This window comes from Physcomitrium patens, chromosome 26, assembly GCF_059467195.1.
Source record: "Physcomitrium patens ecotype Gransden chromosome 26, ASM5946719v1, whole genome shotgun sequence".
NCBI lineage: Eukaryota > Viridiplantae > Streptophyta > Bryopsida > Funariales > Funariaceae > Physcomitrium > Physcomitrium patens.
The window spans coordinates 9,100,115-9,115,890 of record NC_143435.1 but is presented as its reverse complement, the minus strand read 5'-3'; the positions used below and the strand labels follow the sequence as shown (position 1 = coordinate 9,115,890).

General features: G+C 42.3%; 3 protein-coding genes across 5 annotated transcripts; 2 read left to right on the top strand and 1 right to left on the bottom strand.

Moving 5' to 3' along the window:
* Positions 1–1,009: 1,009 nt before the first annotated feature.
* LOC112278133 (uncharacterized) lies at positions 1,010–5,549 on the top strand. 3 transcript variants are annotated; one of them, XM_073531737.2, is made up of 5 exons: positions 1,010–1,343; positions 2,375–3,576; positions 4,095–4,526; positions 4,861–5,017; positions 5,131–5,549. In XM_073531737.2, the coding sequence occupies exons 2-3, from the start codon at positions 2,377–2,379 to the stop codon at positions 4,524–4,526; spliced, it is 1,632 nt and encodes a 543-aa protein (XP_073387838.1). In that variant the 5' UTR covers positions 1,010–1,343; positions 2,375–2,376; the 3' UTR covers positions 4,861–5,017; positions 5,131–5,549. The 3 variants fall into 3 exon arrangements, with proteins under 3 accessions (XP_073387838.1, XP_090104301.1, XP_090104302.1); XM_090248175.1 differs by having other exon boundaries at positions 4,095–5,017; XM_090248176.1 differs by lacking the exons at positions 4,861–5,017; positions 5,131–5,549 and having other exon boundaries at positions 4,032–4,115.
* Positions 5,550–5,711: 162 nt separating this feature from the next.
* Positions 5,712–6,345, bottom strand: LOC112278135 (uncharacterized). Its single transcript, XM_024511253.3, has 2 exons — positions 6,148–6,345; positions 5,712–6,043 (listed from the first exon to the last, which is right to left on the bottom strand). The coding sequence occupies exons 1-2, from the start codon at positions 6,343–6,345 to the stop codon at positions 5,903–5,905; spliced, it is 339 nt and encodes a 112-aa protein (XP_024367021.1). The 3' UTR covers positions 5,712–5,902.
* A 7,296-nt stretch (positions 6,346–13,641) lies between these two features.
* On the top strand, positions 13,642–15,732 carry LOC112277909 (putative E3 ubiquitin-protein ligase BAH1-like). Its single transcript, XM_073531637.2, is given in 3 exon segments — positions 13,642–14,154; positions 14,451–14,971; positions 15,140–15,732. Coding segments are annotated over 3 exon segments (1,086 nt in total). The 5' UTR covers positions 13,642–13,781; the 3' UTR covers positions 15,332–15,732.
* Positions 15,733–15,776: the final 44 nt, after the last annotated feature.

Below are 15,776 nucleotides of genomic sequence, written 5' to 3'. Positions count from 1 at the left end.
CACATAACTGTAATCTTTCTTTCGATTATTGTCAGCAAATTGGAGTGGTTGTGTGCTGATTCAAAACAAATATGTGTTCATAAATAGTAACTTTGGGCTCGAATATTGTTTCGTGATATAATTAATTTAGCAAAATCATGTTGGGTTTTAGGCAACTTCTACGATTTTATTTGTTTTGTTCTGTTTTTTTTTCTCTGAATACATATGTTAAATTTACCATAGAATATATATATAATCCCAATATTTTAAACAAACAAGATAGATGTATTTTATTTACTTATTCTGACACCTTTCTAACCAATTTAGATGACATAACCACTAGTGATACTATCGCCATTATTATTTTAAAGTGTTTTGCATTCAAACATGTGAAGGTAGAAAAATGAAATCAGCTTGTGTGTGTATCTATATGTGTATACATGCATGTATTGACTGCTTCAATTTGGTAGTGCTTTTTAATATAGCTACCAAACTCCCATTATGCATTACAACAATTGTAGTTTTTTTTTTTTTGTTTTTTTTTGTTTTTTTTTTTATTCTCTCTCTCTCCCTCTCTTTTGTTTTGGCCATTCCAAAGGACCAATTATTGGCTACAAATCATATAGTCAAGTCTCACCCCCCTCGTTAAGTCACAATCGCAGAACAGTGCAGACAACAACAACAACAACAATGAAAGAAAACCCCATTTGCATCCATCACATGACGGAGCACCTTCCAATCAAGGGACCCCCCGTCCAGTCAGCCCTAACGCCACGCCGAGCTGGCGTTGCCGCTGCCAACGTGGCACTGGCAATATTTTGGCGGGACTCACCCCATCGCGTGAGTCCTGTCACACACCCCCTTGTGTGTTTTTCAAAAGCACGGGTAAGCGACTCGAATTATTGTAACCCGCGTGACGTGGACGGCGGGCAGATGACGTGGAATACGTGCACGCGTCACGCCGGCTCGGGCGGCCCGAGTGTGAAAAAAGCAAAAGCTGCATAGAGTGTGAAGAGTGTTGAAAGCGGGGACTAAAAACAAGAGCTGGGAATGGAATGGCTTCGCATCCGCAACGCGAGCTCAGCGCTGCCTTGCTTCGCCTTTGGATCGTTACTCCTCACACGCAATGCTCTGTTTCGCGTCAATCTGTGCTGGCTTTGCCTCACATTTCCTCCATCGTTTTGCCGCTATCTTTTGAGCCGCTATTTGTTGTATTTCAGCTTTTTTCCTGATTTTTTTCCACATTTTTTTCGTGTATTGTTGTTGTTGTTATATTCTGTTTGGCTTCCGATTGCTGTGGCATGTAAAGGACAGGCGCGCAACGAGCAGGCTTGCGCGAAACCTTCAATTTGATCCTTGGTTAGGTACGTTTGTGGTGCCAATTGTGTTGCAGGCTCGGTTGTTGTAAGCGAGGAGAGATTGTTGTTGTTATTTTTGCTTTGGTAGCGTTTTTGTGGAGCGGAGGTCGGAATTGTGCGTGGCTTGTTTCGCGGACCGGTGCGACAATTGAGTACGGTGTCCAGATCGCTTGTTTCTGGTGTCTGGATGATGAGTGGAATAGTTTTTGGATCAGGTCTGGGATGCTGGATCGTGGAATTGTTCTTTTCTCATGTTGAGTTGTTTGTTGCGTTCGCGTGTTTGGTGGATGTCGATTAGAGATTCGTGTGTAACTGCGTTTCGAGGGAAAGCATAAGTCTACTAGAGACACTTCATGTGCTGTTATTGTAATCTCGATTTTGGCATTGATTGGTACCGTGTGGAAAAACTTTGTTCCATTTTCTTCGGGGTTGTTGTTGAGCGCGAGATGTAGGAACTCGTTTCGTACTAGATTCAATGTGCGTCTGGTATCCAGTTAACAGGCACTTCTGAATCTTATGCTGTTTTTTTCATGTTCTCAGTGTGTTCGCGTCGTTCGGTGAGCCTGTTGATTCTCGTGCAGTAGTATATCAAATTATCGCGCAAAAATATTGATTGCGATGCTGCTCTGGCTGTGACGACCCTCATGTTTACACAATTGAATGTCATATGAGTTTGACAACCTGGTTCGTGTAATTAGGTTGTTCTTTGTAAAAAGAATCTCGAGTCGTCGAGGAGAGGCTTCAGAGCTCCTCTGTAGATTCATGGCCATTTCATAGTATGCGATCGGCGCATTTCTAGCACTTCCTTAGGCTATTAATTAACTGCGCATTTCTTAAATGCCATCGTCAGGTCGATCCTTCGGGACGCAAGAATACGAGTTCTTTGAATTCCTAGATTGGCAATTTGAATGCTTGAGTGGCTCTCGTCTTAGGGAACGAACATAGGATTTTAATACAAATAAACAAGGGTGATCGCATGTTACTTCAAGCATCTCTTCTGTTTGGAGTGTGAAATGGTTGCCTTCTTTCTGCCTCAGTTATGGAGAAAGAGTCGGAGCTCCCAGCGTCGCAAATGAGGGGAGAGAGTGGTGGTGCGCATCTGAAGCCTGTGCAGCCCTCCACGTTAAACAATGCCACACTCAAACCTCCACAGGCAAACGACAATGAAGTCGAAGATGACGATGGAAACGACTGCATTTCCCTCAAGGAATGGCAGCCGACAGAGACGACCAGCTCCAGGCCTTTCGTAAACATTAATGGAAACGGGACGTCTTACAGCGCCTGGCTACCAGTGAAGGAGAACAAGGCGTCTCCTGGTGGCCTTCCACCGCTGAAAGACAACAATCACAATCGCTCCACTCCTCTCCTAGAGATCAATGGAGATGTCTGCATCCCGCATTCCATCCACAGAGCTGCCCCGTCTAAGCTTACCTTGTCCGAGTCTAAGAGAACTTCCCCAAGAGACCAGCTTGAGGATGGTGCCGATAATAGAATGCCCGTGGAAGGTTTTGAGGATCATCTCAAAATCAAGCCCGCGACTGAACCCACTAATCATGTGTCGGTACCCAAATTAATAGGTCCTCGGCCGGAAAAGAACCACCGTCATCACAGCACTAGACTCGAAAATGGAATCCCTTCATCACAACCCGCGGGCAGATCTGATTCGGACAACGCCCTGGACGATCGAAGCAATAGCATGTCGCTCCGATCGACGGAATCAAGCCGGGGCTGTTCCTTGCGGGTCTCCTTCATCAACGAGGTAATGCTTGAGTCGCCCAGTCCACCCCAAAAAGCAACGACATCGTCATTTCTGCCTCAAAAAAACCGCAGCAAAAGCCCCCTCAAGAGACCAAATTGGGATCGTTCAGCAAAAATCGGAAAGGCTGCGCCGCCCATGCCCAAGAAGTTTGTTCGACCTACCCTGCATGGCATCAAAGTGAAGAGGGGTCAAGGCGGTGTTGCTAAGACCGCAATGAGAGCATCCATGTCTTCTCTGGAAACTGAGAATGGATTTGCAATGCAAGATCGATCGAACTCGACGGGGACGGTGGCTCAGTCCTGGGATTCACAGCAATATCGCGGTGGGGGCAATCACGATTATATGTCGCTTCCGGCCTCCAGTACCTTCGTATCTTCAACTGAAGACAAGATAAAAGAATCCGTATCTGATCGCTCTTCTCTGCCCCGAAGCAATGGGGTCCGATATCACGAAGACCTTGATTTCCTGACAGCGGGCGAGGTAATCGACACTGTACTTTACAACTCTTCTTCGGGTTTCAAGACCTACGCACCATCAACTAGAATTCAATTTGTCCATATCTTCACACTTGTGTCAAGACCGACTTCAACCAGTTATGCTTTAATGTGAAGAACGGGTGATTTGTGCTTTTCTATTCTAAATTTGCACAACTTGCTTTAAATCGAAAATTTTAGAATAGTCTACATTTGTACATTAATCACATCCATTGGCTGATCCTAATTTCTTTCTTGTTCATATAGTTACGTGTCTGAATGTCCGAATTATGCTAGTCATCTGGGTGAGGCTCAATCAAGTTTGTAAGCAATAAACATTTTTGTGTAAAACAAAATTGGCTGTGCAGGGGCTTTTGTGGAGGGCATCTTTAGTCATGCTGACGAATGCTGCTGATTGCTTTGTCCTGAAACATTTTCTGATTTTTTTTTGTTTTCGTGTAGAGAATGCGGTTAGTTAAAACAACCTTCATTTAAGTAATGAAGTACTGTTGTTACTCTTCTCAGGACTTAAAGCCAGACGGTGGTAACACTGAAACCAAAAGGCTAACTGGAGAATTTGGAAGATTTTTCAGCAAGCTTCGGAGATCATCTACTTCTCTATCCAAGCCACCGTCAAAACTACAACCACCTGTAACTCCGAAACCGCTAGCGGTCCCTGTGCTTGGTAAATTGACAAAAGCGAACTCATTGCCAGTACAGAAAGTCACTAGCAAGACTTTTGCTTCTCTTCATTCGTTGAACTCAAGTGGTGAAAACCAAACGTTTGCCATTGGTAGCTATGCAAGCCTGAAGCTGCTGCAAGAATGCGCACAAACGGAGAAGATTTCTCCGAACCCTGCGTACAATGTGCACAAGCCTCGAAAGATCCGGGATCATGAACCTCACATTCATTTCTACAAAACTATCTCAAAAGCCCTAGACTTAAAACTCAAGTAGGTGATCAATAAGGACTACTGGTCAAATTAGCAGATTCTCTGTAACAATCTGAGATTCGTAACCGTTTGACCGAACTGTCTTGTTGCAGGAGAGTACAATGATGATTGGTTTTTCTCTATTCATTAGTGCACCAAACCTAACATAAATTTCTATATTATTTACGCAGAGGCTTTAGCGGGCATATGTTGCTCATGACACTTTAGTGCATTTTTTCGTAGCCAAGGTTAGTTTATTTTGCTTTCGGGGCCAGAGTAGCCGATTATAGATTACTTTCCTCAGAAACCTTATACTTTTAGAAATTAAAAGAGTTTGAGTTTTTTCTGTACATAGGTAGCCCCTGCCGTTTTCCTAGCGGTTGCGTTGAAGGTTGACCCGGAAACAAGAACGTAACCATCATAGTTTCGGAATCCACCTGCCAGTTCACGGATGATTTTTCTCAGGATTTGTAGTTTCTCGAGACCTGTCACGACTATGATTTCCCTCTGTTTCAAGTAAGTTACGCCGAATCCCAGAACTCGAAGTTTCAACAGTTTATGATTAGGTCTGAAGATTTGGTGACCAAATAGTCCCTCATGTTCCTGATTATACGTTTCTGGTTACGCAGGGCTACTTTAACGCTTAGGAGGGCAAAATGGAGTGTCCGATGACGATCTAAAGGTGCCAGACCTTGGTAGACCCTCGCTTTTGAGCGATGTTTCCCTCGTGTTCATGGACGGTTCTGGAGATTGGACATCATGGCACAGTAGTTCTAATGATACTACTGGTCTCTCTCTGCTTCCCGCTCCTGTAAACTACCCAGCTCTCAGAAAGCAATTTGCAGAAAAACAGTTGTTGAGTGGTTCATTTTTGTGACATAATTAGTACATGGGATAGGTGATCGAGGAGAAAGGTTCTGTTCTGCAGTAGCGGTCGTTTCTAGAGAAACATTGAAATCATTCAATAGTACGAAAGTAAATAGTTGATTCATAAACTGAAAAGTTTTAATATAAGTGATTGTCCGTTCACAGACACAGCGTTGTCGCATATGGATACAATCACTCTTACCCATCATTCATCCTCGTCTTCTAATGCGGGTGAATTTTAATGGCTCCTTGATACATTTTTCTGGTAGAAATGCGTTCCCCTCGACTAAGTTATTAAGAAGACTAATGATGAATATGCGACGCTTCAAAACAGACAAAGAAGTGAAGAAAAAGTGCCCCGTCGCACTGGGCGTTACATTTCCGCTTGACAAAATACACAGCGGGTGGCAATCTTAGCTAGAGATATAAACATAAACCTCACAAGGCTATGCCGTGATTCATACAGAACTACTTATATACATCGTGCTACACCGACAACACAATCGATCCGTTGCTGCAAGCTCCGCGAGATGACTACGTTGCGGCTTTAAAGAGCATGACCGCCAGTCTTCCTATGCAGAAGTGAATAAAGGAGCCCGATGAGTGGGTGATGTAGGAGCCGAAGCCGACGCCGGTGACACACTGCCACCCTGCGCCATATGTCTTGTCGAATTGCTGCAATGCGGAGCACCCGAAGCCATCGTCAGCGCCACGAGAATTGCGACGAGCTGCGAATGAACGAGCAAAGGGATCGCCGAGCAGGCGTTTGACTAACTAACCTTCTTGATGTAGCACGCGATCTCCTTGCAGTCGGTGACGTTGTGCGAGTCCAGCGCTTCCGATGCCACGCGCAGCGCGTGCGATTGCATCAAGTGCGGCATGTCCGTCTCGCCGATCAAGGTCTGTTCCTCCGCAGCCTTGGATGGCTCCTTCAGCTTCGCCCTGCGGCTCAGCAGCGACGGAGACGGGTCCAACATCTTTGTGGATCGCTCCCTGCCCAGTTCAAACAAACGAAAACACTTGAGGATTTGCTAATTGAGCTTTTTGGGCAGGGTCAGTACGAGTAACCGTCGCATTACTATCTGCACTGGCGCAATAGCTTCGGTAGTGGTGCATGTAAACGACTGACGATACAACTCAAGGGCTCCCGTGGGTCGATTCTCTGGGGGAGTTCGAAAGCTGGCCGAGGGATCAAACCAAGCCTATTTATAGAACTCACGTCACCACAAAGACTTCTCACCAACCACTAAAAGTGCAGACAAATTTTTAAAATAACACGAAGAATTGCTCGACAAATTGATCATCACTCTGCGTTCCTCGGGTGGAGATTCCAATGAGAGTTCTTAGGTTGGACCCTTCATGACGAGTAGCTCATTAGACTTACCCAGCAACATCATACGATTCCAGAACGCGACACATCAACAAACTCATGGAATCTTCTGGTGTAGGTTGAATCTTACTTACTCAAAAGCTGCTCTGCGCAAACTTGCTCGCCGAATTCTGATCAACCGCCAACACTTCACCAACCAAACAGCAGAGAAACTAGCTGTCTAGACAACATCTTTTGCCACACGATCTGCTGACAGTGCTGAGACGAAAATTGTCAATACTCCACACAGCTTCTCCGGCTTTGAAGACATTCTGTTAGTTATGGGCTTCCAAGAAGGCAATCTTAGGAGTGCTACCAGTGCTCTACTGCTCGTGTCACACTTAAAGCACGACGCATCTTGTGATCAGGACCATGGAAGCGAGCTCCAACAGCAACAAGACGGCGTGGAGTGGAAGGAAAAGCACTTAACAGGAGCAGCGACAAATACTTAACTGAACGGAAGTTAAAAGCTGAAATCCGAACTCGAGAGAGGGAGTTGGGTATTTAGCAAGACGACTCGTGCTTCGGTGATTATAAATAGATCCAGCCGAACGAATTCGATTCGGCGCGCAACTCTTTCGTTCGGATCCGCGATCTCTTGTCGCATTCCCGGTTGTGTTTCGGCGATGCCTGATCCAACCCAACATGCTCCCACCCGGCATGCGCTTAACATAGACTGCGCATACCCTAAGTTTCCGCATGTGGCCAAGCGAAACGGACTCCAGGGCTGTGAGTGTCAGTCGACCCTCTTGTCGTCATATCTTTCTGGTCAGATGAGATTCCGTGATGGTTGCTTAAATTATACAGATCGGCGATCTTCGCTCCTGCGCTCAACATGTGCCTTGGACAGTGGCTGACGTCGAAACCAGTTCCCTGCAGGCGAAGGTGGTGCGGTGATCACATTGTCGAAGACTTGGGATTCAACCAACACTCACAGTGTAATAACAATGCTAAACTTCCACCACAACTTCACGGGAATGGGCCTTCGTGCGGTGTCACACTCAATGGTCCATAATTTCAGTGCAAATTTCAGTGGGAAGCTCGGCGTTGCGAGCCTGCTCATTCAAAGTGTAAAATCCCAGCTCATCCTCACTACGCCGATGCTGAAACACTGCGTCGGAGTGTCAGACCATCGTTGCATGTGAATTATTCTTCAAATCTATAGCAACCCATTCTATTGATTACTCTATAAAATTATTCTGGTCCACGACATCTGCTTCACTCACAATACTCCAAATGCCTCTGCCTTGGACTAATTGTTCGTTTGCTTCCGTTGTAGGTGCCATGATTTTTTAATACAGACATAAAACGCCGAAGTATATTCTCTCTAACTAAACTCAGAATCCACGCTACCACAAGGCATCCACTTAAATTACCTACTGTGGTCGGAAACTGCTTCCGCCTCGCAGGAACGGCATAGTAGAGGTCCATTCTGCAGCAATTCCTCTTCGGACTGCACAAGCGAACTGAGAGAGTGCGAGGCAATGCGGTTGGCACTTGCTCACGCGCAGTCGTGCGAACTTCACTGTCACTCATATTACCGCTCGACCTGCACGTCAGGATGGTGGTGGATGACCCCAGGGATCCCTGGGTTACGTGTGGTACGGTGGGTTAGGTGCAGGTTTTGTAGCTACTGGGTCTCCGGAATGGCGCCTGGAGCGGCAATTTCTCCATCAATCCTCGTTTCTAGGTCGCGGTTAGGAGCACACATTGGCATCCATTGCAAACACGACAAGCAGATAATAATACTTCAACATGTTATCTTTGGTGTCAGCAGGTGTTCGCTCTGATGAATGAATTGCATTATTGTGGAGCATGAGAACAAATCCTGTAGAAAAGAATCCACTGGAGCTAGACATGCCAAATGTCACTCAGTTGAATAGTGCATTCGTTGCAAACTGACGCTGAACGTGCAGAAGAATAATCTACCCCGTTAACCAAATCTCAGAATTCGCGATAGTACATATTACACAAGGTTGAATATCCCCTGGCATGATTGTTAACCGCCGCATCGAGGGATTACAGAGCAAGTTTGTTCCATATCACTTCTGTACGTTCAACCAAGCTAAAACACAGAAGGATCATCGTATGATCTCATTCCTTGTGTAATAGGGATCTGTCCCTTGTCTATCGAAACTCGCCTGTCAATTTACTATAAATAGTTTGTTCCATAAGTTAGAAGTGATCGTCATCGATACTTTTATTTACGACAAATCCTTCAAATTACTGTGGAGTTTGCAATCGTCAGCGTACACATTAATGGATTAGTTTTATTATCGGAAAAGTTGTCAATTCGCACTTTTACTCTCGCCCACCGAAAGCAAATCAACCGTCCAAGGGTTAGCAGGTGTCGGTTTCCGTTAGGCTATCTAAAGAGGTTGAGTTACAATGCAGAATGAGTAGGTTATGCCGGAGGGGAGTATGATGCCTAAACTTCAACGGGAAATCCCGTTGAAATTGTACAAATATTTCAGAATCAGTATTTCGAAGGTAGCACAAGGTTTCCGAGTATCCCGACTGAAATCTATTACATATCCATGTTTCAGTGCTTGAGCTGAATAGATATCAAACGAAAAATCAAATCGTCAGCTGTAAGTACTCAGGGAAATACCAGTCAGGCGCTCAGTGGAAGAAGAAGTCGTTTTTGTATTTGTCCACAATGCTTTTCGCATTCTACACAATGCCTCACGGCGTCATCATCATCGCGCGATAAACAGATTGTAAGCTCTCAAGAAAAGATGGGGACACCATTTCATCCTAAGAGAAGAACAGGAAAGAGGACTTAAAAAAGGTGTAAATGCTGAGACAGAGTGACGGTGACGATCTCGCACTGAAGAAGCGCCACATATTCACACCCCATCCCTAATGTTCTTGCAGCTCTTTCTTCAACAAGGCTCATAGGTAACCCTACTCTTGTTGCTTTTTTAAGTGCGTAAGAAAATGAGGACATTCTATGTGCGACGCAACACGACCAAAGGCACTATGCGCGGAACTGTAAATTAAAAAAAAAAAAATGATAAAACAACTGTCCTCACCTAAAGGGGGCCAGTAACAGACCTGAAAAAATTAACAAGCAAGAGACCCTAGCTACACAGCACATACACAGACACAATTCTCCACAACCACAATACATAGAGGGCATGGAGGGAGGACAATAAATACTCCGACGCTCAACCGCCATCTTCGACGTTTAGGGTTTTGAAGCCAGGAAAAATCCGGGTATATACCTGAAAAACGCGTCACAGGGTATCGGTGCTTCCAGATACCTGTCCTTAATTTGGCGCGACCAGGTATCTCACTGTGACGGCAGTAGCGCCGGGTATAAGTATCAAGGCAGATGAATCTCACATCAATTTAAAAATTAATCCATATACTTGGGTAACAAAACCATAGCTATAGCATAATAATCATACTTGTGTATTGCCTCTAATTTTTCATTCGGGTTCAAATGTAATTAAGAAACTTGAAAACTTCAAAAATATTAAATCTATTATGAATAAACAAAACTAATATAATTCTTAAATATATATATATATATATATATATATATTCATACTCGTTTATTTAATTTATATATTTTTTACACAAAATTTACATAAGATTAAAAATAAATATTTTTAGCTAAATTGCATGTGCATGTAATTTATTAGAAACTTAGAAAGATTTTTGTTGACTTTTTCTCGACATGTTCATTGATTTTTATTAAGAAAATGATTTATATCATTAGAACCAATATTTTTTTGTTAAAATACCTTTAATTGGTCTCACCAGTATTTTTTTTATTCATTTGTTTATTATTATTCATTCACATGGTGCCTTCTAAAGCAGGGTAGGTTTTCCTATTAATACGTATTTAGTGTTACGTATCAAGGTTTTAGTTCAATAAACACAACGAAAACTAAAAGCAAATATCTTTTCTATCATTCACATTCTGTGCGTATAAGTAACATTTTATTATTATTATATGAAAAATATTGTGATTCGATTATAACTTCCCAGTCCACTGTCCATAAACTCAAAAACAAGAATGATCATCACCTACTCTCAAATTTAACGAACCTGTTCTGCAAAATTGCAGCAAGTTATATGTTTTACACTTAATAAACTTCCTACAGCGTCATTGATTCCATCGCCTATCATTCCACTTCTACTCAATAGAGTAATAGCCTGACGAAATATCGAATTCATATTGCCGATACAGAAGCTCTATTACTCTGATCGTAACGAGCAATCAGCACGTTACGAGGCCAACACTTGGATAACCGGACAAGCACACCTTAAGCAAACCTTCACAATCCAACTCTCTCCGCTATTTCGGTTCCCGGCCTTGCAGAATTAACAGATCTAAAACAGAGTCCCAATGGTCGAATCTCTGCTGAGAGTAAAATCACCCAGGTAATTCACCACTGCGCAGGGTGGAGAAAAGCAGCAACTCCAGAACTCAATTCTCACCGATCGTGGAAATCTCAATTGCAACCTGAAGTAGAACAGGAGACAAAACAAATATCAAAGAAACCTGTGCTGCATGTTGAGACAATCCCGAAGTCTTGGGAGATCTATCTCTTCGAAAAAGGCCGCCGTTGATTGCATGGATCCTTTCCTTCCAATCCTCAGAAAACTCAGTCTGGAGACGTTTGAATTCAAAAAGCGCGCTACCGATCCGGTGTGCACACGAAAGTAAGGGGACTTGAATACTTATCCATAACATGGCAGTGACGACGTGGCGTATGAGTCCACCGTGGCATCCCAGGTGGAGGCAACACAGAGCCTTCCCCTAATCTCGACCCTGTAAAGTCGTGGTAACTCGTCCTCATCCCATTCGTGGTAATGGGTCAAACAATGCTAAATTCTGGTTCCCTTGGTTGTTGCGACATTGCATGGAAGGTTCGAAGCACGGTAATGGGGTTCCTTTCAACTGCCACCCTGGCAACGAGAACAGTTCCTGAAGCAACCAGGTTTCAGGATTTTAGGGTTTTGTCAGTTGAAATCTACCAGATTAGTATTGATCATCCCTAAGTGGGTTTGGGGTTGACCTGAGATTTAGAGTAGAAATATAATGTTGACATCGAAAACTTCATTGTATTTTTTAGGTTACAAGTGTTAAAAAATACACAAAAAAACTATAATCAATACATAGTGTTACATACCATCATTGTCTACCACCAAATATGGTATCAGTGCTCTGTCATATGGTTGTCTTTTGGAACTAGATCAGGATTTTATGAAGCACAGTTTGTATTCTACTGTTGCTTTGAAACTACATGAGGCACATCTAATATAAAATTGGTATAATGTTAGTTCAAAATATCAATTCTCGAGATTTCTTGAGATTGTACATTCAAAACATGATTTCACACTGAAATTATCTTGGATTTATTTCTAAATAAAAACTCACAGGTTTTCTGTTAAACAAATTTTGCACTTGTAAACCTAAAATATGGTTACTCACATTAATTGAAAAAAAACGGTTAAAAATTTCCTTACTTATTTGAAATAGATAGATGCAAGGTTATTGAGAAGGTCTAAGATATTTGCTTAATATTCAGACTTAGTGGCCCTATCTTTATGGTTGTTTTATTTATAAATAGATCATATTAATTAAATTGTAGAAATGGCCAGATGTAAAAAGCATTTAAGTTTAAATTTCATATTGTGCTCCTGATCAAACCACATTTTGATACACTAATGCTATCATTTGTTTGTTTGTTTGTTTTTATTTATATTAGGTTAATAATACAAGGTAGTATTATGTTTTCTTATAAATTAATACAATACAATTGTGTTAATGCAATTATTACAATAAAATTAATATTTTGGTAGCATATTCAATATAGTGTCAAATAATATGGATTTATTTATTCATTCAATATTATAAAGCTGTTGTAATTATATATATATATATATATATATAGAGAGAGAGAGAGAGAGCCAATTATAATAATCTAATAATATTTTTTTTCTCTTTTAGCAATATAATTTATTCAATATGATTTATCTAATAATATGCACAAAAAACTATACATATTTAAATAACATATCTCTTTTATTTGTATCGATGTTTTGTTTTGTTTTTTTTCTTTTCTCTCTCTCTCTCTCTCTCTCTCTCTCTCTCTCTCTCTAAACAACATGATTCTTAGCTATTATTCATTGCTTTAAAAAAAAAAAATAGAAGTATATATATATATATATATATATATATAGTCAAAAAGTTTACTATGCTTTTGTAATAGAAGGATATTTACAAGAGTATGATTATTCTTGATTTTAAATTCAAAGCCGAGGTTCTCTTTAGAAAATTGATTTTCAATAAGAATTCAGATTTATAAGCACATTAAATTTTTATCTATAAAGTCTAAAAAATGAATATATTTTATTTTCTAATTACATAGTTTAGTAAAAATAATGTAAATTTTACACACTTTAGGAATAAAACAATTATTTTAATGAACATGTTTATAGATAAGTATTTTGATAGATAGAAAACATCTATAAACGCGATCTCTTGGTGGATTCTTCATGTGACTCTGTCCCTGTTGCCGAATTTGCCTCGGTGAGTATGGCGATCCGTATTTCGAGCTTACCCTTGGAGCCACATGGTCCATGTGGTGAACTATCAGGTTGTCTCGGTGGTCAATCGTGTCTTGGCACACGTTTCATTGGTTTGTAGATTATTTTTGGTGATTATTTTTCATTTTTCGAGCTTACAGTTTGAGGAAAACTGTGAGACGGCGCTGGCAGTAGCAGCCGAAGCAGCAGCTGCCTCCTATCTCCTCCTCTTGCGTGATCCTGTGATCGTTGTGCCAAGACTGTGTAGGTTTGGAACGTCGTCGTGTGCCTAGACTGCGTCTCACCCTTACTACGTTTACCAGGAATTCTGAATGGAATCTGGTGGAAGGCACTTAATCCTTCACTAGACAGCGAGTGAGTCTGTAGCACAGAACCAGTTCTGAACTTCTTTAGAAACTATTACTCCATTCGATTCTGGTCTGGTCGAAGTGGCATTTTTGGTTGAATCTTTCTCTCCGAACAATATACCATCCTCGAATGGCGAATTGGACGAACACTCTACTTGATTTAGAGAACAGATTGGGCTATTCAAGGATGAAGTTTGGCAAGACTTACACTGAATTCATTGAGAAAGAAGTGGCCTGCAACCAATTGGCAGGTTGTTCTTATGTGAAGTTTGAAAGGTTGAAGAAAATTCTCAAAAAATGTACAACGCCCGACTCTTCTAGCTCTGGCGACGACCTTGATTTCGCGACCTCCCCTTGCTCTTCACATTCTTGCTGTGAGGATTCCCAGGCTTGCACGACTTCAGGTCGTAAGCCTATCTCGAGCTGCCAAAGGAAGACGAAGCTTCGGAAAGGGTTGCCCGTATCTCCATTGAAGACTGGAGAATGTCCTGTGTCATGCCGGGGTATGAATCGGTGCTGAAGTACAAAGATAATTACCGAGTAGCATTTGACTTCGAGTAAAAGATGACTGACTGGTACATTTTGCGGAGAGCTTTTGCGTGACAGAAGCTACTAGCCTGAGGTTATTGAGCTTTTATCATCTTCGATGAAATGTGGACATGAAAGTCGGTTCTTAACGAACTCCTTCCGTCTTTGAACCGTGTCCGCCAGGTGAAGGTACGATAAGGTATTTCAGTGTCTGGCTGTTGGTTGATTTCACTGTATGTTTGCAGCATTCTCAACTTTCTGCGGCCTGCAGGTGGCGACGCAAAGTTTTTTGGGGAGTTGATGGAGAAGCTATTGGAAGTGGTTGGATGCTTCAACAATCGTGCAGAGCAGTTGGTAAAGTTGCACTTGGCAACAGGATTGCGGAAGTATATTCTGCGAGGGAAACGCAAGAACCGAATGTAGAATGTGAAGTCTGAGAATGTGATAATTCGTGCTAGGGCTCAAATAATCGGCTTGGTTTGTCAAAATATTCATCAATCCTTCATCTCAGGTTCTGAACTTCACCCTCACAAGCAGGTTCATGGATCGACTGAAGGATGTTTGTTCAAAAGTCGCTTGATGGCCTTGCGGGGCGAGCTCTTGAAGTCACCATATCTGCTTGAACTTGGAGTGCTGCACCTAAACTTTGTTGACGCTGAAGAGAATCTTTCTGCAGAAACGGAACCACTCGGTGAATTTACGTGCGATTTAGATTGTTGTTCGCCGACTCTTACTTGCAAGGTGGGGGAGTCTACGAGTCTGGAATTCGACCTTTTATGCTCCATATGCTTGGTACGTGTTATCCGTCTATTTTTACTCTCCAAACTACTTGTTCCTATGTTTTTCCACCTTACGCAACTTGATGACTTGCGTTTTTGAGTTTTACTCCTATCATGTCAACATAATCGTGTAATCCAGCGCACATTTTTAACATCGATGTGCTTTGCTGTCTTAATGCAGGAACCGTTGTTTGAACCTATAGCTTTGGGGTGTGGACATCTGTTCTGTAATAACTGCGCTTGCACCGCCTCCTCCATGCTGGGACACGAGGGTCCCAAAACAGCCCGTTGTGACGCCAAATGCCCTCTTTGCCGACAGATTGGAGTCTATCCTGACGGGGTTAAACTGAAAGAGTTGGGTGGCTTGATTTAAAATAGATGTCTGGAGTACTGGAAAGAGAGATCTCAACGAGAGCGGGAACAGCAACTGAAGCTGAAGAAGGACTTGTACAGTCAGCAAATGGACGCTCTTCTAAGGGAGCGAGATTCAATTCTTACCTTATAGGTAGCGAAGCTAGTCCAGGCGATTCTGCAGTGTAGATATGTAGAACGTTTAATTCTATTCAATTACGGTAGTAATTCGAATTAGGAAACAACCTGCGGGGGCGAAAAATATGCCCTTGCAGTCGCCATTCTTTTACAGGCCTTCAAACCATGTGCTCGACTGCTATTCACCCAGGTTTAAATCATGTAGACACAATTGTCAGAGAATTCTGCACAGGCATTAATGTGAATATGTTCGCAGCTTTAAGGCATCGTCCCTCATTTCCTCCAGAGTGTTCCACAAAGCACCAGTAGAATAGCTGACTTTCGAAATG